A 26,738-nucleotide genomic window follows, 5' to 3' on the forward strand; every position below is an offset into this window, starting at 1 on the left:
TCTAAAAAAGAAAGGCTACCCCATCGACAGAGCAGCCCGAAGGGCTGCTGGTTGCCCATTTTTATGGTTATTTCTTGATTATATGCTAAACAAGGGGTGGATTATTCATGCTTCCCTTTTTTAGACCATATAGGGTAACTTCTTGATATTGCCATGGCATTTATTTACTTATTTATTGAGAAGGAGTCTTGCTCTGTTGCCCAGGCTAAAGTGCAGTGGTGCCTGCATCTTGGCTCACTGCAACCTCCACCTCCAGGATTCAAGCTATTCTCATGCCTCAGCCTCCCCAGTAGCTGTGATTGCAGGGGTGCACCACCATGCCTGGGTAATTTTTGTATTTTTTGTTTTTTTTTTTTTTGTTTTTTTTTTGAGACGGAGTTTCGCTCTTGTTACCCAGGCTGGAGTGCAACGGCACGATCTCGGCTCACCGCAACCTCCGCCTCCTGGGTTCAAGCAATTCTCCTGCCTCAGCCTCCTGAGTAGCTGGGACTACAGGCATGCGCCACCATGCCCAGCTAATTTTTGTATTTTTAGTAGAGACGGGGTTTCACCATGTTGACCAGGATGGTCTCGATCTCTTGACCTCTTGATCCACCCATCTCGGCCTCCCAAAGTGCTGGGATTACAGGCGTGAGCCACCAAGCCTGGCCAATTTTTGTATTTTTAGTAGAGACGAGGTTTCACCTTGTTGGCCAGGTTGGTCTCGAACTCCTGACCTCAAGTGATCCACCTCCCTCAGCTTCTCAATGTGCTGGGATTACAGGCGTGAGCCACCGTGCCCGGCCTGCCTTGGCATTTGTAAACTGTCATGGCGCTGGTGGGATGTAGCAGTGGGGACAACCACACGTCATTCTCATTGCCATCTTGGTTTTGGTGGGCTTTGGCTGACTTCTTCACTACAACCTGTTTCTTTTCTTCCTTTTTTTTTTTTTTTTGAGACAGAGTTTCACTTTTGTTGCCCAGGCCGGAGTGCAATAGTGCAGTCTCAGCTCACCACAACCTCCACCTATCAGGTTCAAGCGATTATCCTGCCTCAGCCTCCTGACTAGCTGGGATTACAGTCATGTACCACCACACCTGGCTAACTTTGAATTTTTTCTTTAAGTAGAAACAGGGTTTCACCATGTTGGCCAGGATGGTCTTGATCTCTTGACCTCGGGAGCCACTTGCCTTGGCTTCCCAAAGTGCTGGGATTATAGGCTTGAGCCACCACACCTGGCTAAAAATCAACTCCATCTTAAAACTAACAAGGCACATTCCCTGCCAGTCATGACCCAGGGTCATAAGATGTATACAATTGAGAAAATATCTTACAAATCCCTGCAAGGAATGCTCCTACAGCAATAGAGGTCCAGATGTCCTGATATCACATAGCAATATATGCTTTTAAGATTGTTAAAGTCGCCGGGTGCAGTAGCTCACACCTGTAATCCCAGCACTTTGGGAGGCTGAGGTGGGTGGATCATTTGAGGTCAGGAGTTCGAGATCAGCCTGGCCAACATAGTGAAACCCTGTCTCTACTAAAAATCCAAAAAATAGCCAGGCGTGGTGACGGACGCCTGTAATCCCAGCTACTCGGGAGGCTGAGGCAGAAGAATTGCATGAACCCTGGAGGCGGAGGCTGCAGTGGGCCAAGATCATGCCATTGCGCTCCAGCCTGGGCAACAGAGTGAGACTCCACCTCAAAAAAAAAAATAAATAAATAAATATGAGGCAGGGTGCGGTGGCTTACGCCTGTAATCTCAACACTTTGGGAAGCCGAGGTGGGAGGATCACTTGAGTTCAGGAGTTCAAAGCCAGCCTGGCTAACATGGTGAAACCACTTCTCTGCTAAAAAGTTTAAAATTAGCCAGGCATGGTGTTGCATGCCTGAATTCCAACTACTTGGGAGACTGAAGCAGAAGAATCACTTGGGAGGTGGAGGTTGTAGTGCGCCAAGATTGTGCCACTGCACTCCAGCCTCGGTGACAGGGCAAGACTCCATCTCAAAAACAAACAACCTTAAAACAAAGACAAGGTGTCCCTCCTCTTGTTTTCTGAGGACGCCCTAATTTGTAACTGAGTAGCTTTCAATAAACTCTCCCTTTTCCGCAATTCGCCTTTAATTCCTTCCTGCACGAGATCCAAGAACCCTCTCTTGAAGTCTAGATAGGGATCCCTTTTTCTGGCACCAAGAAGGCAATAAAAAGGGACAATGAATGTTGTTAAATGAAGTTACAGGAGGCCATTGATTTGGTCCTGCCCTAGGCCCAACAGACCAAACCAAAACAAAATCCCTCATGCTGATGTTTTCACCACCAAGCTGGAGCTAAGTGGTTTTCTGATCTTCCAAGAAATTGAGAACGGGAAGGAAGTGGGAAGAGAGACACAGAGAGAGAACAGTCAAATCCATGAACAGAGGCAGGAGGATCACCAGAGCTCAGGAGTTCAAGACCAGCTTGGACAACATGGTGAAACCGTGTATCTACTAAAAATACAAAAATTAGCCAGGCCTAGTGGCCCATGCCTGTAGTCCCAGCTACTCAGGATTCCGAGGCAGGAGAATCACTTAAACCTGGGAGGCGGAGGCTGCAGTGAGCCAAGATTGCACCATTGCACTCCAGCCTGGGCGACAGAGCAAGACTCTGTTTAAAAAAAAAAAAGTCCCAGAACAGGCCAGTTGTTTTAACCAACACAAAAAAGTCCCCTCTGCGCTAACCTTTACAAGAAAAGTTAACTTTGAGAAGACCAATTCACTTTTCGTTTTCTATTTCTGCTTTCCTCGGCCTTTTTCTGTCTATAAAACCAACCTCCTTTGCATTGAGCCGAGATGGCGCCACTGCACTCCAGCCTGGGCAACAAGAGTGAAACTCTGTCTCAATAAATAAATAAATAAATAAAAATAAATAAATAAATAAATAAATAAAACCAACCTCCTTTGCAAAAGTGGAAGGTTTAACAGATTTAAAAAGAAAGAAAAAGAATACCCAGTCTCCTCTGCTCAGCTCATGGAAACATTCTGAAACTAGTCCAATTTTTCCATAGAATGAATACTTATGGTTACTTGAATAAATATAGAAATAGATCCTTCCTAGTCTTAAAACTTGAAACTTACATCTCTCTCATCTCAGTTCCTTCCTCAGGAAACTGACCATCAGGCAAGGAACTGAAACTCATCAGATCATCACATCCAGACAACTGGAAGCCAGACCCCACCATCCATCAAGATTACTTCCTTAACATCCTCCCCGAATTTGTTTTCTCCCATTCCCCAGCTATATAAACTCCCCAGTTTTAGCTGGTCAGGGAAACATGTGTGACTTTACCACCCCTTTTCCTCACCTGAAGCAGCAGCAGAATAGAGCCTTCCTCCCTGGCAAGCCTCGTTGTCTCAGTGATTGGCTTTCTGTGCAGAGGGCAGCAAGACCTAGACCAAATCCCTGGCATTTTAGTAGCCAATTCGATGATGGAATGAGGTGTTGTTCAATTCCAGAATTGCAAAGAAAACCCAGTTAAGATCTCTGAACTAGGATGGGTGCGGTGGCTCATGCTTGTAATCCCAGCACTTTGGGAGCTGAGGCTGGTGGATCATGAGGTCAGGAGATCAAGAGTATCCTGGCCTATATGGTGAAATCCTGTCTCTACTAAAAATACAAAAATTAGCTGGGCATGGTGGCGGGAGCCTGTAATCCCAGCTACTTGGGAGGCTGAGGCAGGAGAATTCCTTGAACCAGGGAGTCGAAAGTTGCAGTGAGCCGAGATCATGCCACTGCACTCCAGCCTGGCCAAGAGTGAGACTTCATCTCAATAGAAAATAAAACAAAACAAAACAAGATCTCTGAACTAAATAGGTTGTAGCGTTTGTTTTGTTTTGAGATGCAGTCTTACTCTGTTGCCCAGGTTGGAGTGCAGTGGCACAATCTCAGCTCACTGCAACCTCTACCTCCCAGGTTCAAGCAATTCTCCTCCCTCAGTCTCCCAAGTTGCTGGGACCTCAGGCATGTGCCACCACGCCTGCCTAATTTTTGTGTTTTTAGTAGAGACAGGGTTTCACCATGTTGGCCAGGCTGGTCTCGAACTCCTGACCTCAAGTGATCCACCTCCCTCACTTTCTCAAAGTGCTGGGAGTACAGGCGTGAGCTGCCTCACCTGGCCAAGGTTGCAGCTTTGCCTTTTGACCATGGATAGTGATAGAAAGTGGCAATTGCAGGTGATGCTTGAGGGGCCTATGGCTGTTTAACAAATGACCACAAACTCAGCGTCTGAAAACAACACGCATTTGTTTTATTTATTTATTTTTCTGAGACAGGGTCTTGCTCTGTCACCCAGGGTGGAGTGGGGTACTGTGATCATAGTCACTGCAGTCTCAAGCTCCCAGGCTCAAGAGATCCTCCCACCTCAGCCTCCCAAATGGCTGGGACTAAAAGTGCATGCCATCATGTCCAGCTAAACTAAAAAAAATTTTTTGGAGAGACAGGGTCTTGCTATGTTGCCACAGCAGGTCTGGTACCCCTAGGGTCAAGCAGTCCTCTCACCTTGGCATCCTAAAGTGTTGGGATTATAGACACGAACCACTACACCTGACCAACACACATTCATTTTATTTTATTTTTTGAGATGGAGTCTTGCTCTGTCGCCAGGCTGGAGTGCAGTGGCCTGATCTTGGCTCACTGCAACCTCTGCCTCCTGGGTTCAAGTGATTCAGCCTCCCGATTAGCTGGGACTACAGGCATGCACCACCATGTACAGCTAAATTTTTTTTGTATTTTAGTAGAGACAGGGTTTCACCATGTTGGCCAGGATGGTCTTAATCTCCTGACCTCGTGATCTGCCCGCCTTGGCCTCCCAGAGTGCTGGGATTACAGGCGTGAGCCACTGCATCCGGCCAATTTTTTTTTTTTTTTTTGAGACAGGGTCTTGCTCTTTTGCCCAGGCTGGAGTACAGTAGTGAGATCATAGCTCACTGCAGCCTCGATCTCCTGGGCTCAAGAGATCCTCCCACCTCAGTCTCCTGATTATCTGGGATTATGGGCACTCAACATAACACCTGGTTAACTTACTTTATTTTTATATTTATTTTTCTTTATTTTTTTGTTTGTTTTTTATTTTTATTTTTTGAGATGGAGTCTCACTGTGTCACACAGGCTGGAGTGCAGTGGCACGATCTTGGCTCACTGCAACCTCCGTCTCCCGGGTTCAAGTGATTCTCCTGCTCCCAAGTAGCTGGGACTACAGGCACACATGACCATGCCTAGCTAATTTTTATATTTTTTAGTAGAGACAGGGTTTCACCATATTGACCGGGCTGGTCTTGAACTCCTGACCTCGCGATCTGCCTGACTTAGCCTCCCAAAGGGCTGAGATTACAGGCGTGAGCCACCGTGCACAGCCTATTTTATTTTTTTAGAGATGGGGGTATCGCTGTGTTGCCCAGCCTGGTCTGGCACTCTGACCTCAAGCAATCCTCCCGCCTTGGCCTCACAAAGTGTTGGGATTACAGGCGTGAGCCACCGTGCCCAGCCCATTTTCATTCATTTGATGAAAGATCTTTAATCTTTAAAGATCGCCGAGATTATTAATCTAATCACTCCTACAGAGTCCCTTTGGCTATGTCAGGCAAAATATTCATGAGTTCTGAAGATTGGGACATGGATGTCTTTGCGGAAGTAGGGAGTGTTATTCTACCTGCCACAGATGGGGTAGTCAGGGAAGGCCTCTCGGAGGAGGTGACTTTTGACCGGAGACCCGAGTGGAATCCATAGACAAGCCCAAGGCTGTTTCTCTCTCCTTCAGGGCCTTGTTGCCTTCCTTGCCCACTGTTCAGCTAAATCTCCACAGAGCCGCTCACACCTTATTGGTGTCTATTGCAAATGAGGCTGACGTCTGGGCAGGTTTGCAGGAATGCGAACCTGAATGGATTCTACTGTCCCACTCCAGGCAGAACGCCCGCCACCCACCTTGGTATCCCTGGGCCTGTGATGTCCCCTGCTTCAGCCCTGACGCCACGGGAGCGGGGATCTGTGGTGTTTGTGTCCTTTGGGTCAGGGTTGAGTCCTCAATGGATCTCATCTAATCGAAGGGAGGAGTCCTCATTTCTTTTTCTTTTTTGCTTTTTTCTGAGACAGAATCTCGCACTGTCGCCCCGGCTGGAGTGCAGTGGCGCAATCTCGGCTCACTGCAACCTCCTGGGTTCAAGCAATTCTCCTGCCTCAGCCTCCCAAGTAGCTGGGATTACAGGTATGTGCCACCACACCCGGCTAATTTTGTATTTCTAGTAGAGACGAGGTTTGCCCGTGTCGGCCAGGCTGGTCTTGATCTCCTGACCTCAAGTGATCCACCTGCCTTGGCCTCCCAAAGTGCTGCATTACAGATGTGAACCACCTTGCCTGGCTGGAGTCTTCATTTCAATTAGGATTTTTTTTGTTTTAAAAAAGCAGGGTCTTGCTCTGTTGCCCAGGCATCAAGGCAGTGGTGTGATCACAGCTCACTGCAGCCTCAACCTCCTGAGCTCAAGCGATCCTCCCCCTCAGCCTCTCGAGTAGCTGGCACTGTGGGCTGGCAGCATCACACATGGCTAATTTATTTCACATTAATTTTTTTAGAGATGGGGCTCACTATGTGGCCTGGGCTGGCCTGGAGCCCCTGACCTCAAGCCATCCTCCCACCTTGACTTCCCAGTAACTGGGATCACAGGTGTGATCCACTGCGCCCAGCCCAACCACACATTCTTTGCTATGTAAACAATAAAACATATCTCACAGTCACAGTTCTGTAAGCCCCACACAGTGGTAAAGGAGAGAGTACATCCCGTTTCCCAGCTAGAGAAACTGAGGCCCAGAGGGTAAAGTCGGTCATCTGAGGTTGCCCAGCAGCTCAGAAGGAGCAAGGCAAGGATGCCAACCCAGGCTGGGCAGACCCCACCCACCCTCAAAACAGGTGTCCGGGGGCGTAGGGTGTCGAGGACCCCGGGTCCCGTTTGGGGGCAGCGGGAAGCCCTCACTGCTTGCCGGGGGTCAGCGGGGTAGTGGCGGGGAGGCTCCAGTCACTCAATTCCCCGTAGTCTGTGAGGTCCTGAGCTGCCACTTGGATGTAGTACCTGGCTTGGGGCCGCACAGCCCTGAGGATGAAGGACGTGGCTTCAATGGGCCCCACCTGGGAGAAGAGAGAGTGTGAGGTCACAGGTCACTGGAATGAGAAGATGGAGACGATCCACTGTGAACAGAACCACACAACTGAGCCTGCTGTCCTCCCTGCCCGCTGCAGGCTGCGATCCAGGACTCTGGTCCCAACTGTGCCGCCCCACCCCAAATAGCATGATGGGCTCCTCCCAATCATGGACTGTCCCTGCCTGGCCCCCAGAGGCCCCTGTTTCATGAATCCTTCCTGGACGACACTAGCCCCGCAGATGTCTCGCCTCTGAGAGACTTCGTTCATCAGGACACCCCTGATCCCCTATAATCCTCCCCTTTCTCCTCCTCAGGACTAAACAGGACCTCTGGGATAGGACCCCATGCCTCCCTTTATCCCTGGTCTTACTATATTAACCATGCTTTTTTTTTTTTTTTTTGAGACAGCGTCTTGCTGTGTTACCAGGCTGGAGTGCAGTGGTGCAGTCTCAGCTCATTGCAACCTCCGCCTCCCAGGTTCAAGCAATTCTCCTGCCTCAGCCTCTGGAGTAGCAGGGATTACAGGCTCCTGCCACCTGGCCCAGCTAATTTTCTATTTTTAGAAATAGAAAATTTCTAAAATTTTCTGACAGGATCTGGAAGTGATGGGGTTTCACCTGAGGCTGCCTCAGCCTCCCAAGTAGCTGGGACTATAGGCCACCACACCCGGCTAATTTTCAGTATAGATGGGATTTTGTGATATTGCCCAGGCTGGTCTCAAACTACAGAGCTCAGGTGATGCGCCTGCCTGGGCCTCCCAAAGTGCTGGGACTACAGGTGTGAGCCACCACATTGGCCAAAATTAGCCATTTTTAAGTGCACAATTCCGGCCAGGTAGGGTGACTCATACCTATAATCCAGCACTTTGGGAGGTCAAGGTGAGACATTGCTTGAGTTCAGGAGTTGGAGATCAGTCTGGGTAACTTAGTGAGACTCCTATCTCTACAAAATATTTAAAATGTAGTCAGGTGTGGTGGCACACACCTGTACCCCCAGTTACTCAGGAGGCTGAGGTGGGAGGACCGCTTGGGCCTGGAAGATTGAGGCTGCGGTGAGCTGTGCTGGCACCACTGCCTTTCAGCCTGGGTGACAGAGGCTCTGTCTCCTGACTGAAATAAATTAAACAAAATAAAAAGCATGGTTTGGCTGGGTGCGGTGGCTCATGCCTGTAATTCCAGCACTTTGGGAGACTGAGGCGGGCAGATCACGTGAGGTCAGGAGTTCAAGACCAGCCTGGCCAACATGGTGAAACCCTGTCTCTATTAAAAATTTGAAAATTGGGCTGGGCTCAGTGGCTCACACCTGTAATCCAGCACTTTGGGAGGCCGAGGTGGGAAGAGATCAAGACCATCCTGGCCAACATGGTGAAACCCTATGCTTAGTCTCTACTAAAAATACAAGAATTAGCTGGGTGTAATGGTGCCCGCCTGTAGTCTCAGCTACTCGGGAGGCTGAAGCAGGAGAATTGCTTGAGCATGGGAGGCGGAGGTTGCAGTGAGCTGAGATCGCGCCACTGCACTCCAGCCTGGTGACAGAGCTAGGCTCCATCTCAAAAAACAAACAAACAAACAAAAGAAAAATTGACTTGGCAACATAGTGAAACCCTGTCTTACCAAAAAATACAAAAATTAGCTGGACATGGTGGTGGCACATGCCTGTAGTCCCAGCTACTCCAGAGGCTGAGGCAGGAGAATCGCTTGAACCTGGGAGGCAGAGGTTGCAGTCGAGATTGTGCCACTGCACTCCAGCCTGGGTGACAGAGTGAGACTGTGTCTCAAAACAACAACAACGACGAACAGGTGTGCAAGTGCTTGTGTGAGTCCCTGCTTTCCATCCGTCTAGGTAGAGGCCCAGGAATCAGATTGCTGGGCTGCTACTATTGAATGTACCCAGAATCCCAAGCACACCCGCTGCTCTTGGTAGGAGCCATTTCCTCTGCCAGGCACCACCCTCCCCGGCCTCCCCCTCGTCCTCCTCACCTGGTGGAAGCGGGCAGCTCCCTGACGCTTGTAACGGATCCAGTACTTGAGTGAGAAGATCTCCGGGAAGGGCCAGGACCGGGGCGGCTCCCACTGCACCTGTAGCCGGCGCCCAGCCAGGGGACTCAGGTGCACGCCTTCTGGAGGGTCAGGCTTGACTGACGGACAAGCAGGAAGCAGGGTCAGGGGACAGCAAGTCCAACCATTCACTCATTCATTCACTCATTCATTCAACCAACAAATATGTATTATATATTATATATAATAAACATACACTATATAATATAATTGCATAATTATACATAATATAATACTATACATAATACTATACAAAATATTATATTATATAGTATATATTTATTACATATATTAATATATATTATGTATATTTATATAATTATATATAGTCATATTATATATAATTACATAGAATTAATAATTATATAAATTATATAACATATAATATATAAATATATTTGTACATACATATATATGTGTATATATATGTTTTTGAGACAGAGTTTTGCTCTCATTGCCCAGGCTGGAGTCCAGTGGTGTGATCTTGGCTCACTGCAACCTCTGCCTCCTGGGTTGAAGCGATTCTCCTGCCTCAGTCTCCTGAGTAGCTGGGACTACAGGCATCCACCACCATGCCCGGCTAATTTCTGTTTTTTTTTTTTTTTAAGATGTAGTCTCGCTCTGTCACCAGGCTGGAATGCAGGGGACGTGACCTCAGCTTACTGCAACCTCCACCTCCCAGGTTCAAGCAATTCCCCTGCCTCAGACTCCCGAGTAGCTGGGACTACAGGCATGTACCACAACCACCCCTAGCTATTTTTTTTTTTTTTTTTTTTTTTGTATTTTAGTGGAGATGGGGTTTCACCATTTTGGCTAAGATGGTCTCGATCTCCTGACCTCATGATCTGCCCACCTCGGCCTCCCAAAGTGCCGGGCTTACAGGCATGAACCACCCCGACCAGGCTTAATTTATCTATTTTTAGTAGAGACAGGATTTCACCATGTTGGCCAGTCTGGTTTCAAACTCCTGGCCTTAAATGATCCTCCTGCCTTGGCCTCCCAAAGTGCTGGAATTACAGGCATGAGCCACCACGCCCAGCTCAACGAACAAATATTGATTGAGAGCCTTCGTGCCTGGCGCTGCCACATAGCGGGGACACAGCGGTGGCCTTAACTGACCTACTTCTGTCCTCATGGAATTCACAATCTATCAGGGAGAAGGCAGGAAATAAGAAACAAATCCATAGGTCACAGAGAACAGGGAAGGAAGCTGGGGAGTGCAAGAATGGCAGTGGCCGCAATGTTTTGTTTATTTTGTTTTCTAAGACGGAGTCTCACTCTCTCACCCAGGCTGGAGTGCAGTGGCATGATCTCGGCTCACTGCAACCTCCGCCTCCCGGGTTCAAGTGATTCTCGTGCCTCAGCCTCCCGAGTAGCTAGAATTACAGGTACCTGCCACCATGCCCAGCTAATTCTTGTATTTTTAGTAGAGACAGGGTTTCACCATGTTGGCCAGGGTGGTCTAAGCTCCCGACCTCAGGTGATCTGCCTGCCTCAGCCTCCTGAGGTGCTGGGATTACAGGTGTGAGGCACCGCACCCGGCCTCATGTCTCTTGATTAGACACCTAGCAGTGCAATTGCCAGGTTATGTGGCAACTCCATGTTTAACTCTTTGAGGGATTGCCAGACAAGCTGCTTTTACTAACCAGCAGCAGTGCATGAAGGCTTGCAATTTTTTTCTTTTTCTTTAAAGACAGGGTCTCCATAACTCGATCAGGACAGTTGCAGATGGACGAAGAAAAAAACAAACAAAAAAGACAGGGTCTCGCTCTGTCCCCCAGACTGAAATTCAGTGCAGCCTCAATTTCCTGGGCTCCAGTGATCCTCCTGCCTCCTCAGCCTCCCAAGTAGCTGGGACTACAGGCATGTGCCACCACACCTGGCCGGTTTTTGTACTTTTTTTTTTTCCTATTTTTGTAGAGATGGGGGCCGGGTCTAACTATGTTCCCCAGGCTGGTCTCAAACTCCTGGGCTCAAGCAATCTATCCCCTTCCTCAGCCTTCTAAAGTGCTGGGATTACAAGCGTGAGCCACTGAGCCTAGCCAGGGTGTGTAATTTGTAATAATCTACTCAGGAGAGGCCTCACTGAGGAGGTGATGTATGCACAGAGACCTGAAGGAGGTGAGGGAGTGAGTCATGGGGACATTTTGGGGAGGGTGTTTCAGGCAGAAGCCACCACCCGTGCAAAGGCCCTGGGGCAGGACCGTGCCTGGCATGGAGGAACACTGAGGAAGCCCATGTGGCTAGAGCAGAGAGAGCGATGGGGAGAAAGGGAGGAGGGAAGGGCGTGGAGGAGACAGGGCAGGTTGTGCAGGGCCTGTTGGGCAGTAGGAAGGACTAGGGCTTTGACCCCAAGGCAGACGGGAGCCATGGCAGGCTGCAGGCAGAGGGACGGGCCCTGACTGAGGTGCTCACAGGCGCCCTCTGGTGGCTGCTGTGGGAAGGACAGATTGTGGGGGCCAGGGATGGAGCCAGGGCTCAGGATGGGGGGCACCCAGCTGGCAATGATGGGGGTGATCCATGTAGTGGCAGAGGAGGGGGAAGGAGGCGTCAGATTTTTGCTGAAGTGTGAAGGTGCAGCCGCAGGACTGGAGGACAGGTGGGAGATGGGGCGGGGCGGTGGAGCAGGAAGGAGCTGGCAGCCCCCACCCCAGCCCGCGCCCCCACTCACTGATGTGCTCCGCTATGAAAGGCACGAAGCTGCTGCAGGAGCCCCAGGGGTGGACGGCGGTGACATTCAGCACATAGGGCGCCATGGAGAACAGCTGGACATCCGCAATGGTGCAGCTGGTGGCCGCTGGCGTCCGCTGCAGGCAGGGCCAGCTGTGGCCCCGGGCAGCCATGCCGAGCCTGCACAGAGTAGGGCAGGCTGAGCGCCTCAGGGAGCACCTGTGGCCTCAGCATCTCCTGCTGCCAGACCTGACCCAAGACCCCAAGGAGAGGCAGGAATAGGCAGGGCAGCGGGTGGGGATCCCGGGGTGTGGTCCGGGTGGTGGCCGTGCCACCCCCTCCCGGGGGGCAGGATATGGACCCCAACATCACAGAGTGCCTGATGGCTCAGGTCGGGGATTACAACCCCAGCTAGATGCTAGGGTCCTGGATTCTAAATGTTCTGGGATGTCAGCATTCCAACATTCATTCATTCATTCATGAATGAATGACAGGGTCTCCCTCCAGCACCCAGGCTGGAGTGCAGTGGCACCATCCTAGCTTATCATAGCCTTGAACTCCTGGCTCAAGGGATCTTTGCTTCTCAGCCTCCAGAGTGGTTAGGACTACAGGCGTGCCTCCCCACTGCTGGCTAATTTGTAAATTTTTTTTTCTAGAGACGGGGTCTCAGTATGTTGGCCCAGGTTGGTCTCAAACTTCTGGGCTCAAGTGATCCACCTTGGTCTCCCAAGTAGCTGGCACTATGGATGTGTGCCACCACATCTGGATGCTTTTTTTTTATTTTTAGTAGAGACAGGATATTGCTATGTTGCCCAGGCTGGTCTCAAACTCCTGGGCCCAAGTGATCCTCCTACCTCAGCCTCCAAAGTAGCTGGGACTACGGGCAAGTACCAACGCGCCCAGCTAATTTTTAAAATTTTTTGTAGAGACGGGGGTCTCACTATGTTGCCCAACTGGGCCGGCCTCAAACTCCTGACGTCAAGCGATCCTCCCCGCTCAGTCTCCCAAAGCGCTGTGATTATAGGCATGCGCCACTGTGCCCAGCCCAGGAAGTTTTTTTTTTTTTTTGAGATGGAGTCTCACTCTTTTTCCCAAGCTGGAGTGCAGTGGTGCCATCTCGGCTCACCGCAACCTCTGCCTCCTGGTTTCAAGCGATTTTCCTGCCTCAGCCACCTGAGTGGCTGGGATTACAGGTGGGATTACAGGTGCATGCCACCATGTCCCACTAATTTTTTTGTATTTTTCATAGAGACAGAGTTTTCACCATGTTGGCCAGGCTGGTTTCAAACTCCTGACCTCAAGTGATCCACCCACCTAGGCCTATAATCCACCCCCTCATCTAGCAGGGATTATAGACGTGAGCCATTACACCCAGCCAATTTTTAAAATTGTTTGTAGAGACAGGGTCTCACTATGTTGCCCAAGCTGATTTCAAATTCCTGACCTCAAGCAATCTACCCTCCTCAGCCTCCCAAAGCACTGGGATTACAGGCATGCGCCCCTGTGTCCAGCCCAGGAAATGTATTTCTGTTGGACAGGGCTGTCCTAGAATTCCATAAGCCTGGGTTTCAGAATATCTGGGTTTCCAATTTTTCTGATCCAGGGCTGTCAGGGCCAGAGTTCTGGGCTCTCCAGGAAGTCCAGTGTCCCCAAGGTCCCTTTCCAGGCTCTCTGACCTGTACGTGGCAATGAATGACACGGGCCTGGTGGAGTTTGGAGCAGGCGGCAGGGTCCAGGAGCAATCCACGGCGATCGGGTACCGAGGGGCTCGGCATTGCACCTGGGGTAAGGTCGGAGCTGCTGGGGGCCCTGGAGAAGGACAGAAAGAGTGAGCTTCTGGTTTACTCCCAGATCGTCACAGCCTTCCCGTGCGCTGGGCTCCTGACATGTTGCCAGCCAGCACCAGGCACATGGTAGGTGCCTAATAAAGGCTTGTGGAATAAATAAATAAACAGGTACATGGACAAAAGGCATCGATGTCACCTTTTATCCCCACTACAATGCATCAAGGTGAGAACTATTAGCCTATTTTCCAGATACGGAAGCTGAGGATCTACAGAGAGGAACTTGGGTAAGAGGGAGAGGTTTCACCATGTTCTCTTTTTTGTAATTTTTTTTTTTTAAGAGGGAGTCTTGCCCTCTCGCCTGGGCTGGAGTGCATTGGTGTAATCTCAGCTCACTGCAACCTCCACCTCCAGGGTTCAAACGATTCTTACTCTCCCGAGTTTTTGGGATTACAGGTGTGCACCGCCATGCCCCGCTGATTTTTGTATTTTTAGTAGAGATGGGGTTTCGCCGTGTTGGCCAGGCTGGCCCCAAAATCCTGACCTCAGGTGATCCACCCACCTCGGCCTCCCAAAGTGCCAGGATTACAGGTGTGAGTCACCAAACCTGGCCTATAATTTTTTTGTTTTTGGAGACAAGGTATCCCACTCTGTCACCTAGGCTGGAGTGCAGTGGCACAATTATAGCTCACTGCAGCCTCCAATTCCTGGGCTCAAGTGATCCTCCCACCTTAGCCTCCCAGTTAGCTGGGACTACAGGCATGTGCCACCACACCTAGCTAATTTTTTAATTTTTAATTTTTTTTTTTTTGAGCCGAAGCTTCATTCCTGTTGCTTAGGCTGGAGTGTAATGGTGTGATCTCGGCTCACCGAAACCTCTGCCTCCTGGGTTCAAGTGATTCTCCTGCCTCAGTCTCTCAAGTAGCTGGGATTACAAGGTATGAGCCACCATGCCAGGCTAATTTTGTATTTTTAGTAGAGACAGGGTTTCTCCATGTTGGTCATGATGGTCTTGAACTCCCGACCTCAAGTGATCCGCCTGCCTCAGCCTCCCAAAGTGCTGGGATTACAGGCGTGAGCCACCACACCCAGCTCTAATTTTTTTTTTCCTTTTCTTTGGTGAGACAGAGTTTTGCTCTTATTGCCCAGGCTGGAGTGCAATGGTGCTATTTTGGCTCACTGCAACCTCCGACCCCTGGGTTCAAGAGATTCTTCTGCCTCAGCCTCCCAAGTTGCTGGGATTACAGGTGCCCGCCACCACACCCAGCTAATTTTTTTGTATTTTTAGTAGAGATGGGGTTTCACCATATTGGCTAGGCTGGTCTCAAACTCCTGACCTCAGGTGATCCACCTGCCTCAGCCTCCCAAAGTGCTGGGATTACAGGTGTGAGCCACCATGCCAGGCCCAATTTTTTAATTTTTTGTACAGATTGGGGGAGCAGGTCTCACTATATTGCCCAGGCTGGTCTCAAATTCCTGACCTCAAGCAATCCTCATGCCTTGGCCTCCCAAAGTGCTGGAATTACAGGCATGAGCCACCATGCCCTGCTGTGACCATTTTGTCTTCAAGGACATGGAAATGTTCTCTAGTCCAAAATGAATGGGTGTCGGCCAGGCTCAGTGGCTCACGCCTATAATCCCAGCACTTTGGAAAGCTGAGGCAGGTGGATCACCTGTGTTCAGGGACCAGCCTGGCCAACATGGTGAAACTCCCATCTCTACTAAAAATACAAAAATTAGCCAGGCGTGGTGGTGGGTGCCTGTAATCCCAGCTACTCGGGAGGCTGAGGCAGGAGAATCCTGCTTGAACCCAGGAGGCGGAGGTTGCAGTGAGCAGAGATCATGCCACTCGCACTCCAGCCTGGGTGAAAGAACGAGACTGTCTCAAAATACAAAAACAAAAACAAAAAGAAGCAAAATGAATGAATGTGACCCGAATTCCCATCTACGTCTGTATAGGTGTATAGATATCTCTAAGCTGTGACTGCCAGTCCCTGTCACCCACAAGGTGACATTCTTCCACCCCCAATGTGGCACTCTTCCTCTCTGTGCCTCAGTTTCCCCATCTGTACAATGGGAGGGTAACCCCATCCCACCAGTGGGCACACAGGAGGTGTGTGAGTTCCCACCCCACACATGATCCAAGATCATGTCCCTCTGTGGGGCCCTCCCTCCAGCCCTCCGGGGATGACATACCTTCCAATCCACTGCAGGGTGGGCAGCTGGCCCAGAGCACAAGGGCCAGGAGAAGCAGCAGGGTCATGACTGCGGCCAGTTCTGCTCTCAGCAGCTGGGGTGGCGACATCCTGGGAGACTTGAGAGGGGAGGCGAGGACTTGGGACGTGCCCCGGGGAAGCCCAGCCCAGGGTCAAGGCCCCCCTTCGCCTTCCTTCCATCTGACTCACTGGCAGGGCTCGTGGGGCCACTAGGGAGATGAGTTAGGATGCGGGGGAGCCCCAGCCCCAGCCCCCTGGGGAATGCAGGCCACCCCTGCGCGGAAGGCCCCCGAGGGTGGGGGCAGGGGAGGAGACTGCGAAAGGGAGAAGTGGAGACCTGCTGGCTTTTCCCAGCACAGCAAGTCCTGCCTGCCTTCCTTCCGCTGCCCTGACTGGCAGGAAAGGGGAAACCCCAGGCAGGCAGGCAGGGGCTGGGGGCGTGGAGGGAGACAGAGGCAAAGACAGGAGAGAGGCAGAGAGACACAGAGAGAGGAGGGAGGCAGAGAGGAGAGAATACAGACACAGAGAGACAGGGAGATGACAGAGACAGAGATAGAGAGAGATACAGATGAGAGAGGCAGAGACACAGATGAGAGGAGGAGGACACAGAGAGACAGGGAGATGACAGAGACAGAGATAGAGAGAGATACAGATGAGAGAAGCAGAGACACAGATGAGAGGAGGAGGACACAGAGAGACAGGGAGATGACAGAGACAGAGATAGAGACAGGGAGATAACAGAGATGCATAGAGAGACACAGAGATGAGAGAGGCAGAGAGACAGAAATGAGAGGAGGAGGACACAGAGAGAGACAGGGAGATGATGGAAACAGAGAGAGAGACACACACAGAGAGAGAGGGACAGAGGAAGAGAGACAGAGGAACAGAGATAAGAGAGGAAGACAGAAAGTGAGACGGAGATGGGAGGATGAGAGAGAGACAGAGATGAGAGAGGAGAATAGACAGAGATAGAGAGACAGCAGGGTGCAGGGGCTCATGCCTATAATCCCAGCACTCTGGGAGGCTGAGGCGGATCACCTGAGGTCAGAAGTTTGAGACCCGCCTGGCCAACACGGTGAAAACCGTTGCTACTAAAAATGCAAACATTAGCTGGGTGTGGTGGCGGATGCCTGTAATCCCCTGAGGCAAGAGAATTGCTTGACCCTGGGAGGCAAAGGTTGTAGTAAGCTAAGATCATGCCATTGCACGCCAGCCTGGGTGATAGGGTGAGAATCTGTCTCAAACAAACAAACAAAAAAGACAGATGGGGACAGATGGGGAGGTGACAGAGACAGAGACAGAGACAGAGAGACAAAAACAAGAGAGGAAGACAGAGAGATACAGGGAGATCAGAGACACAGAGACAGAGAGATAAGACAGAGACAGAGATAGAGAGATAAGATAGAGACGGAGCAAAAAAGAGACACAGAGAGACAGAGGTGAGAGAGGAGGAAGGCGCAAACAGAGATACAGGGAGACAGAGAGACACAAACAGCAAGGGAGACAGAGATGGAGACCAGGAGATAGAGACAGAGAGAGAGAAGGAAAAGAGACAGAGACATGGAGAGAGAGAGACACAGGCGCGCAGGCCTGGGGAGGCAGCTGCCACTGCACGTGTCCCAGCCATCGGGATGCCTGGGAGCAAGGAAACCCCCAGAGGCAGGCTGGACAAGCTCGGGGATGCCCGCTCCCACTCCTACCTCCCCTTCATTTGCTGAGAAATGCCAAGAAACCCATGGGGATTTTGGGGGATTTGCCAAGGGGCAGGGAGAGGCTGGAGGCAGGGGCCTCCCACCATGGCCAGGCTTAGGATTTAGGAAAGCGTCTTTCTTTTTTTTTTCCTTTTTTAGAGGCAGGGTCTTGTGCCCTGTTGCCCAGGCTGGAGTGCAGTGGTGCAATCATGGCTCACTGCAGCCTCTAACTGCTGGGCTCAAGGGATCCTCCCTCCTCAGCCTCCTGAGTAGCTGGGACCACAGGTGCGTGCCACCATGCCCAGCTAATTTCTGTATTTTTGGTAGAGATGGGGTTTCTCCATGTTGCCCAAGCTGGTCTTCAACTCTTGGGCTCAAGCGATCCTCCCACCTTGGCCTCCCCAAATGTTGGGGTTACAGGGGTGAGCCACCGTATCCGGCCAATCCTGCCTTTCTTTAACATTTCCATATTTAGTTCATCATGCACTTTTTTGCACCCATTTTGTCTTTTTGAAATGTTACATTAAGATGGAGTTTATCCAAAGGCCAGGCACAGTGGTTCACGCCTGTAATCCCAGCCCTTTGGGAGGCCGAGGTGGGTGGATCACCTGAAGTCAGGAGTTAGAGACCATCTGGCCAACATGGTTAAAACCCTGTCTCTACTAAAAATACAAAAATGAGCCAGGCATGGTAGCACATGCCTGTAATTCCAGCTACTCGTGAGGCTGAGGCAGCAGAATCATCTGAAACCGGGAGCAGAGGTTGCAGTGAGCCGAGACTGTGCCATTGCACTCCAGCCTGTGGACAAGAGTGAAACTCTGTCTCAAAAAAAAGAAAAAGAAATACAGGCTGGGCGATGTGGCTCACGCCTGTCATCCCAGCATTTTGGGAGGCCGAGGCACGCGGATCACCTGAGGCCAGGAGTTCGAGACCAGGCTGGCCAACGTGGTGAAACCCCATCTCTACTAAAAATGCAAAAAAAATTAGCCAGGTGTGGTGGCAGGCGCCTATAATCGCAGCTACTTGGGAGGCTGAGGCAGGAGAATCGCTTGAGCCGGGGAGGCGGAGGCTGAGGCAGGAGAATTGCTTGAGCTGGGGAGGCGGAGGTTGCAGTGAGCCAAGATCTAGTCACCGAACTCTAACCTGGGCAACAAGAGCAAAACTCCATCTCAAAAAAAAAAAAATTAGCCAGGCATGGTGCTGGGCACCCGTAGTCTCAGCTACTCGGGAGGCTGAGGTAGGAGAATCGCGGGCAGCAGAGGTTGTAGTCAGCCAAGATTGTACCAGCGCACTCCAGCTTGGGTGACAGAGCAAGACTCCACATTTAAAAAAAAAAAAAAAAAAAAGATTGAGTTTATCCTGATGGCTGATTTGCTGGGTGGGGCAGAGGGAGGAGGCATGAGTGCTTCCTTTTCTGGGCCACCCCTTCCCCTCCCAGCAGCAGAAGCCCAGCAACCACACCACACGTCTTGGTCCTGTGCACAGAATGCCTTTATTCCTGGGCGGGTGTCTAGACGTGGAGGACACAGGGACTCACAGACTCTCTGGTGGAAGAGGAGGGGCAGTCACGCCCTGGGTCCAGACTGACCAGTGCGTGCGTGCAGAGACCAGGTAGGGCAATGGAGCCAGCTGGGGACGGTAGGGCAGGGACCCAGGCTGGCCTCCAAGTGCATGGGCCTGGATGGGTGAAGCCAAGTGAAGCTGGTCTGCAAGGGGACTGCAGTGCGGGGTGAGGCCCCTGCGTGGGTGTGGTCAGTGTGGCCACTGGGCCCAGCCTTTCTCAGCGGCCCTGAGCCTGGAGTCTCTGCATCTGCAGAATCTGGCTGAGAATCTGCTGCACGTCTTCATCCATCTGGCCCTAGGATGGGGAATAGAGGGAGACCCTGAATGCACCCCCAGCGGCTTCCCCAGGCCCCTCCGCCACTCCCACAGACCAAGCCAGCCAGGAGGGAAATGCTCAGAGGCAGGCTCCAACATGCCATGAACCTCTCCCCAGGACCAGCCTCCCACTGTACAGAGGGGAAACTGAGGCCGAGAGAGCAACAGTGGCACACCCAAAGCCACACAGGCACCTGGGAGCTAGGCTACTCACCTGAATGGCGTACAGGAGGTGGCTTCTGTACAAAGCCACCACACTGGAGTGGTCCCTGGCAGCTTCCTGTGGGTATGAGGGAGGGGCGCTCAGAAAAGCAGGACCACCTCCCCGCTGAGGAAAACACACCAAAAAGCGCCCTTTGTACCCCAAGCCCGTATTTTCATGGCATATACCAGGCGACGGCCGGTTGCTAAAATATGGAAATATGGCTGGGCACGGTAGCACATATTTGTAATCCCAGCACTTTGGGAGGCTGAGGCGGGTAGATCACCTGATGTCAGGAGTTCGAGACCAGCCCGGACCAACGTGGTGAAACTCTGTCTCTACTAAAAATACAGTAATTTCCCAGGCAAGGTGGCTCATGCCTGTAGTCCCAGCTACTTGGGAGGCTGAGGCAAGAGAATCGCTTGAACCCAGGAGGCAGAGGTTGCAGTGAGCCAAGATCCTGTCACTGGTGACAGAGTGAGACTGTCTCACAAAAATACACACACACACACACACACACACACACACACACACACACAGAAATACGGCTGGGCATGGTGGCACATGTTTGTAATCCCAGCATTTTGGGAGTCTGAGGGGGACAACTGCTTGAAGCCAGGAGTTTGAGGCTGCAGTGAGGGATGACTGCACCACTTCACTCCAGCCTGGGAAACAGAGCAAGATCCTGTATCCAAAAAAAAAAAAAAAAGCAAGCAGTGGGGTACAGTGGCTCATGCCTGTAATCCCAGCACTTTGAGAGGCTGGGGGGAGCCCAGGAGTTCGAGACCTGCCCAACATGGCGAAACCCCATCTCTACTAAAAATACAAAAATTAGCCCAGTGTGGTAGTGTGTGCCTGTAATTCTAGCTACGCAGGACACTAAGGCCGGAGAATTGCTTGAACCTGGAAGGCAGAGGCTGCAGTGAGCCAAGATCTTCCCACTACACTCCAGTCTGGGTGAGGGAGTGAGACCCTGTCTCAAAAAAAATAAAGGAAATATTTCCTGGCCACGCTGTACACGTGACGTGTGCCCCACCTGCTTACCCCAGCCCCCTCCTGGGATTCCCACCTGTGCTGAGCTGGTTTGTAAATGTTTATCTGGACTCCTCTACCCCCTGCCCAGCCCAGCGCTTACCTGCAGCTGCTGCTGTAAACCCTTCACCTGGTCACGGAGAGCCTCCACCTCGGGGGTGGCCAGGGCGGCTGGCTGCTCCTTCAAGGCCTCCTTAAGACTGAAGACTTCTTTGGAGAGTTCTGTGATCTGAGGGTGGTGGGGGTTGTCAGTGGTCACCCTCAGCCCAGGGCTCGGGGCTGGGGACCTCTCTGAAGCCACAGGAAGAGGCCATGGAGGAAGCTTTCGAGGGAAGATCCCATCCCTGGGGTTAGCAAACTCGCCCGAGGGTCATGCCTGGCCCACAGTCTTTCTTTTTTTCTTTTTATTTTTTTAAATAGAGATGGGGTTTCTCCATGTTGGTCAGGCTGGTCTTGAACTCCCGACCTCAGGTGATGCACCCACCTCGGCCTACCAAAGCACTGGGATTACAGGCATGAGCCACCGCATCTGTTAAAGCTTCTGTTTGCTCATCTGGAAAATGGGGACGAAAATACTTTCTGAAACCAGGTGTGGTGGCTCACACCTGTCTTCCTACTATTTTGGGAGGCTGAGGCAGGCAGATCGCTTGAGCTCAGGAGTTTGAGACAAACCTGGGCAATATGATGAAACCCCATCTCTTAGAAACAAAAACGAAAACAAACAAACAAACAAAAAACAGGCCAGGTGTGATGGCTGACGCCTGTAATTCCAGCATTTCGGGAGATTGAATCACCTCAGGTTGGGAGTTCGAGACCAGCCTGACCAACACAATGAAACCCCGTCTCTACTTAAAATATGAAAATTAGCCGGGCATGGTGGTGCACTCCTGTAATCCCAGCTACTTGGGAGGCTGAGGCAGAAGGATCACTTGAACCCAGGAGGTGAGGTTGCAGTGAGCTGAGATCATACCACTGCACTCCAGCCTGGGTGACAAAGTGAGACTCTATCTCAAAAAAAAAAAAAAAAAAAAAGTGGCCAGGTGCAGTGGCTCACACCTGTAATCTCAGCACTTTGGGAGGCCAAGGTGGGGGAATCATGAATTCAGGAGTTCAAGACCAGCCTGGCCAACATGAAGTAACCGCCCCCCACCACTATCTCTACTAAAAATACAGAATTAGCCAGGCATGGTGGCCCATGCTTGTAACCCCAACTACAGGGGAAGTAGAGGTTGCAGGAGCTGAGATCACGCCATTGCACTCCAGTCTGGACAACAAGAGTGAAACTTCATCTAAAAAAAAAAAAAGCTTTCTGGCTTTTAGGGTTGCAGGAAGATGATTAAAAATGGTAATGTGTGAAAAAGTCCCAATCTAACAACTGGAGGCTGCTGTTATCATCATTAGTATTGTTGAGGAACAAAACGTGGGAACTTGGGTACAAACCCAGATGAAAGACTGCATGGCTGTGTGACCTTGGGCAAGTGACTTCACCTCTCTGTGCCTAAGTTTCCTCAAATGGGGATAATAAAAGCACCTATCCAATGAGACCTTAATGTGATTAAATGGATCAAGTCCACAGGGCCTGGCATGCAGTAAGCACTCAACAAATGTAACTGTGGGGATGGATATGGTGGCTCACACCTGTAATCCCAGTCCTCTGGGAGGCAGAGGCAGTTGGATCACTTGAGGTCAGGAGTTTGAGACCAGCCTGGCCAACATGGTGAAACCCCATCTCTACTAAAAATATAAAAAATTAGCTGGGCATGGTGGCGCGTGCCTGTAGTCCTTGGGAGTCTGAGGCAGGAGAATGACTTGAATCCAGAGGTTGCAGTGAGCCGAGATCGCGCCACTGCACTCCAGCCTGGGTGACAGAACGAGACTCTGTCTCAAATAAACAAATAAAGGTCACTGTGGTTATAATTAGTAGCTGGAACAGCAGCCTGCGTGTGTCTGATTTGTCAGAGGCTGAAACCAGGTCCCCTTCCGTTTCTGAGCCTCACTTTCCCTTTTGGAAAATGGGCTGATTTCCCAAGACCCTTGCAGCGGGGACCTTTGTATATTGCCCCCAACCTCGCCTGAGTGGACGCCTCCCGGACTGAGTGTGGGAGAGGGGGCACCCACCTTCTTGTCCTTCTCCTTGGCCTTGTCCAGGGCCTCCTGGGCCCGGCTCTGGGCCTGGCGTGCTCTTTCCGCCTCGGCCCGCAGCCCCCGTAGCTGCTGCTCTGCTGTGGCCAGCTGCGCCTCGGCCGCGTGTCGCTCGCTCTTCATGAACAGGGCCTCGCGCTGCACCTGTGGCCCAAGCCCCCGTGTGACTCTCAGGACACCCAACGATGCTGGATCCCAGAATGCTTATGACCCTTCTACTTCGTTCTTTTGTTTTTGGATTTTTTTTTTTAAGGCAGGGTCTTGCTCTGTTGTTCTGATGTAATCATGGCTCACTGTAGCCTCAACCTCCCAGGCTCAAACGATCCTCCCACCTCAGCCTCCCAAGTAGCTGGGACCACAGGTGCATGCCCGGCTAATGTTTTCTTTTCTTTTTTTTTTTGAGACTGAGTCTCGCTCTGTTGCCCAGGATGGAAGCAGTGGCACAGTCTTGGCTCATTGCAACCTCCTCTTCCCAGGTTCAAGTGATTCTCCTGCCTCAGCCTCCTGAGTAAGTGGGAGTACAGGCACATGCATGATGCCTGTCTAATTTTTGTATTTTTAGTAGAGACGGGGTTTCCCCATGTTGGCCAGGCTGGTCTTGAACTCCTGACCTCAGGTGATCCGCCTGCCTAAGCCTCCCAAAGTGCTGGGATTACAGGTATGAGCCACCATGCCTGGCCCATTTTCTCGCATTTTTGGTAGAGATGAGGTTTTGCCATGTTGCCCATGCTGGTTTCGAACTCCTCGGCTGATGTGATCTCCCCGCCTTGGCTTCTCAAATTGCTGGGATTACAGGTGTGAGCCACTGCATCTGGCCCGATTTCATTCTTTTTAATCCAGTGGACTCTGATGCTGTGGTTTTGGTTTTTGCTTTCTTTTGTTTTGAAGTGGAGTCTCACTCTGTTGCCAGGCTGCAGTCCCATGACATCATCGTGGCTCACTGCAACCTCCGCCTCCCGGGTTCAAGTCAATCTCCTGCCTTAGCCTCTTGAGTAGCTGGGATTTGAGGTATGTGCCACCATACTCAGCTAATTTTTTGTATTTTTAGTAGAGACGGGGTTTCGCCATGATGGCCGTGGCTTCCCAGAGGGCTGGGATTACAGGTTTGAGTCCCTGCATCTGGCCGTGGCTTCGCAGAGGGCTGGAATCACAGGTTTGAGTCCCTGCATCTGGCCGTGGCTTCGCAGAGGGCTGGAATCACAGGTTTGAGTCCCTGCATCTGGCCGTGGCTTCCCAGAGGGCTGGGATTACAGGTTTGAGTCCCTGCATCTGGCCGTGGCTTCCCAGAGGGCTGGGATTACAGGTTTGAGTCCCTGCATCTGGCCGTGACTTCCCAGAGGGCTGGGATTATAGGTTTGAGTCCCTGCATCTGGCCGTGGCTTCCCAGAGGGCTGGGATTACAGGTTTGAGTCCCTGCATCTGGCCTTGTTTCTGTTTTCTTACCCCAGGGAATGTTTTTTATCACTGATGAGGGACCTTGTGAAATTAAGTCAGAGGTGGGCCAGGCACAGTGGCTCATGCCTATAATCCCAGCACTTTGGGAGGCTGAAGTGGGCGGATCACTTGAGGTCAGGAGATCGAGACCATCCTGGCCAATATGACGAAACCCTGTCTCTACTAAAAATACAAAAATTAGCTGGGAGTGGTGGTGCACGCCTGTAGTCCCAGTTACTCGGGAGGCTGAGGCAGGAGAATCGCTTGAACCCATGAGGCGGAGGTTGCAGTGAACCGAGATTGTATCACTGCACTCTAGCCTAGCAACAGAGTGAGACTCTGCCTCAAAAAAAAAAAAAAAAAAGAAGAAGAAGAATCTTAAATCAGAGGTGGTGGCTGGCACCTGTAATTTCAGCAACTCACACTCCAGACTGGGTAAGAGAGTGAGACCCCATCTCTAAAAATAAATAAATAAAAATCAAATAAACAAAATGAGATCCAAAATCTCTGCTCAGTGGGCATGCAGTGGCCAACACCTGTAATCCCAACAATTTGGGAGTTCAAGGTGGGAGACTGTTTAAAGCCAGGACTTTTAAACCAGCCAGCCTGGGCGACAGAGCAAGACCCTACCTCTACAAATTAAAAATTAAAAATTAGTTGGAAGCCAGGTACAGTGGCTCATGCCTGTAATCCCAGCACTTTGGGAGGCTGAGACGGCTGGATCACCTGAGGTCAGGAGTTTGAGACCAGCCTGGCCAACATAGTGAAACTCTGTCTCTACTAAAAATACAAAAAATTAGCTGGGCGTGGTGGCACGCACCTGTAATCCCAAGCTACTCGGGAGGCTGAGGCAGGAGAATCGCTTGAACCCAGGAGGCAGAGGTTGTGGTAAGCCAAGACTGCACTATTCCACTCCCAGCCTGGGCAACAAGAGCAAAACTCTGTCACAAGGAAAAAAAATTAGTTGGGTGTGGTGGCATGTGCCTGTAGTCCCAGCTACTTGGGAGGCTGAGGTGGGAGGATCACTTGAGCCTAGGAGTTTGAGGTTACAGGGAGCTATGATCACGCCACTACACTCTGGCCTGGGTAACAAAGCAATACTCTATCTCTAAAAGAAAAGATATCCCTACTCATAACATCCTCCTTGCAGAATGATCAAAAGTCTAAAAATGATCATAAGAGGATTTTTACAAGGTCAAAATAATCAGCTGGAAAAAACTGCAGGGTCAAATGACCACCAGAGAAAATAACATTAGGTAAAAACAACAGGGCAAACAAATACCCAGTTCACTGCTTACAAAAACATTGTGATCATTGACCCCTGGCCTCACACCATAGACACAAGCTACCGACCAGTTGCAGACGTAATTGTGAAACTAAGAGAATAATGATGCTAGAATAAAACCTACAAGAACATCTTCATGACCTTGAGATGGAGAAAGGTTTTATAAGCAGACCCTGAAAAGCAATAGCCATTAAAAAAAAAAAAAAAAAGATGGGGTCAAAAGGGCCAAAAAGTGTCAAAAAAAAAAAAAAAAAATAGGTTGGGCACAGTGGTTCACACCTGTAATCCTAGCACTTTGGGAGGCTGAGGTGGGCAGATCATGTGAGCTCAGGAGTTTGAGATTAGCCTAGGCCACATGGCAAAACCCTGTCTTTACAAAAAAATAAAAAGTTAGATGGGCATGGTGGTGCACACCTGAGGTCCTAGCTATTTAGGAGGCTGAGGTGGGAGGATTGCTTGAGCCCAGGAGGTGGAGGTTGCAGTGAGTTACGATTGTGCCACTGCACTCCAGCCTGGGTGACAGAGACAGACCCTGTGTGAAAAAAAAAGAAAGAAAAGGAAAGAAGGGAAAGGGGAAAGGGGAGGGGAAGGAAGGAAAGGGAAAGGCAGGGAAAAAGAAAGAAGGAAGGGAGGGAGGGAGGGAGGGAAGAAAAAGAGAAAGGAAGAAAGAAAGAAAGAAAAAGAAAGAAAGAGAAAGAAAGAAAGAAAAAAGAAATTAAGAAAGAGAGAGATGAGTGAGTCAAGGTACTTTAAAACACAGGAGAAAAAAAGATTTAAATTTTTTTTTAAAAGAAAGAGAAAACACAAGTGTAAAATCTCAAGAAGTCAGGATGGCTGCAGGGTCAAATGTCTGTTCAAGGCCAGGGGCGGTGGCTGATGCCTGTAATCCCATAACTGGGAGGCCGAGGAGGGTGAATCACCTGAGGTCAGGAGTTCAAGACCAGCCTGGCCAACACAGTGAAATCCCAACTCTATTAAAAATACAAAAGTTAGCTGGGCATGAAGGCAGGCGCCTGTAATTCCAGCTCTCGGGAGGCTGAGGCAGGAGAATCACTTGAACCCGGGAGACGGAGGTTGCAGTGGGCTGAGATCGCACCACTGCACTCCAGCCTGGGTGAAAGAGTGAAACTGTCTCAAAACTGTCCTTTTTTTATAAAATAAAATGAAATAAAATAAAATAAAATAAAATAAAATAAAATAAA

At 50.6% G+C, this 26,738-nt stretch overlaps 2 protein-coding genes across 10 annotated transcripts in view; both read right to left on the reverse strand.

Moving 5' to 3' along the window:
• Positions 1 to 4,242: 4,242 nt before the first annotated feature.
• EBI3 (Epstein-Barr virus induced 3) lies at positions 4,243 to 18,873 on the reverse strand. Its single transcript, XM_012436371.2, has 6 exons — positions 18,707 to 18,873; positions 15,853 to 15,970; positions 13,549 to 13,681; positions 11,874 to 12,052; positions 9,125 to 9,282; positions 4,243 to 7,131 (listed from the first exon to the last, which is right to left on the reverse strand). Exons 2-6 carry the CDS (start codon positions 15,959 to 15,961, stop codon positions 6,976 to 6,978), a joined length of 735 nt encoding a protein of 244 aa, XP_012291794.2. The 5' UTR covers positions 15,962 to 15,970; positions 18,707 to 18,873; the 3' UTR covers positions 4,243 to 6,975.
• Positions 18,874 to 19,036: 163 nt separating this feature from the next.
• Positions 19,037 to 26,738, reverse strand: part of ANKRD24 (ankyrin repeat domain 24) — a 43,915-nt gene continuing 36,213 nt past the window's right edge. For all 9 annotated transcript variants that reach the window (XM_064382074.1, XM_012436382.3, XM_012436383.3 and 6 more), the window contains 4 exons: positions 22,794 to 22,961; positions 20,779 to 20,904; positions 19,656 to 19,721; positions 19,037 to 19,421 (listed from right to left, as the gene is read on the reverse strand). In XM_064382074.1, coding sequence (XP_064238144.1) covers positions 19,344 to 19,421; positions 19,656 to 19,721; positions 20,779 to 20,904; positions 22,794 to 22,961 — 438 coding nt within the window. In that variant the 3' untranslated portion in view covers positions 19,037 to 19,343. The remainder of the gene's footprint in view (positions 19,422 to 19,655; positions 19,722 to 20,778; positions 20,905 to 22,793; positions 22,962 to 26,738) is intronic.

The sequence above is a fragment of the Aotus nancymaae genome, unplaced genomic scaffold, assembly GCF_030222135.1.
Source record: "Aotus nancymaae isolate 86718 unplaced genomic scaffold, 86718_ANA_hifiasm-v0.15.2.pri h1tg000028l, whole genome shotgun sequence".
In the NCBI taxonomy this organism is placed as follows: domain Eukaryota; kingdom Metazoa; phylum Chordata; class Mammalia; order Primates; family Aotidae; genus Aotus; species Aotus nancymaae.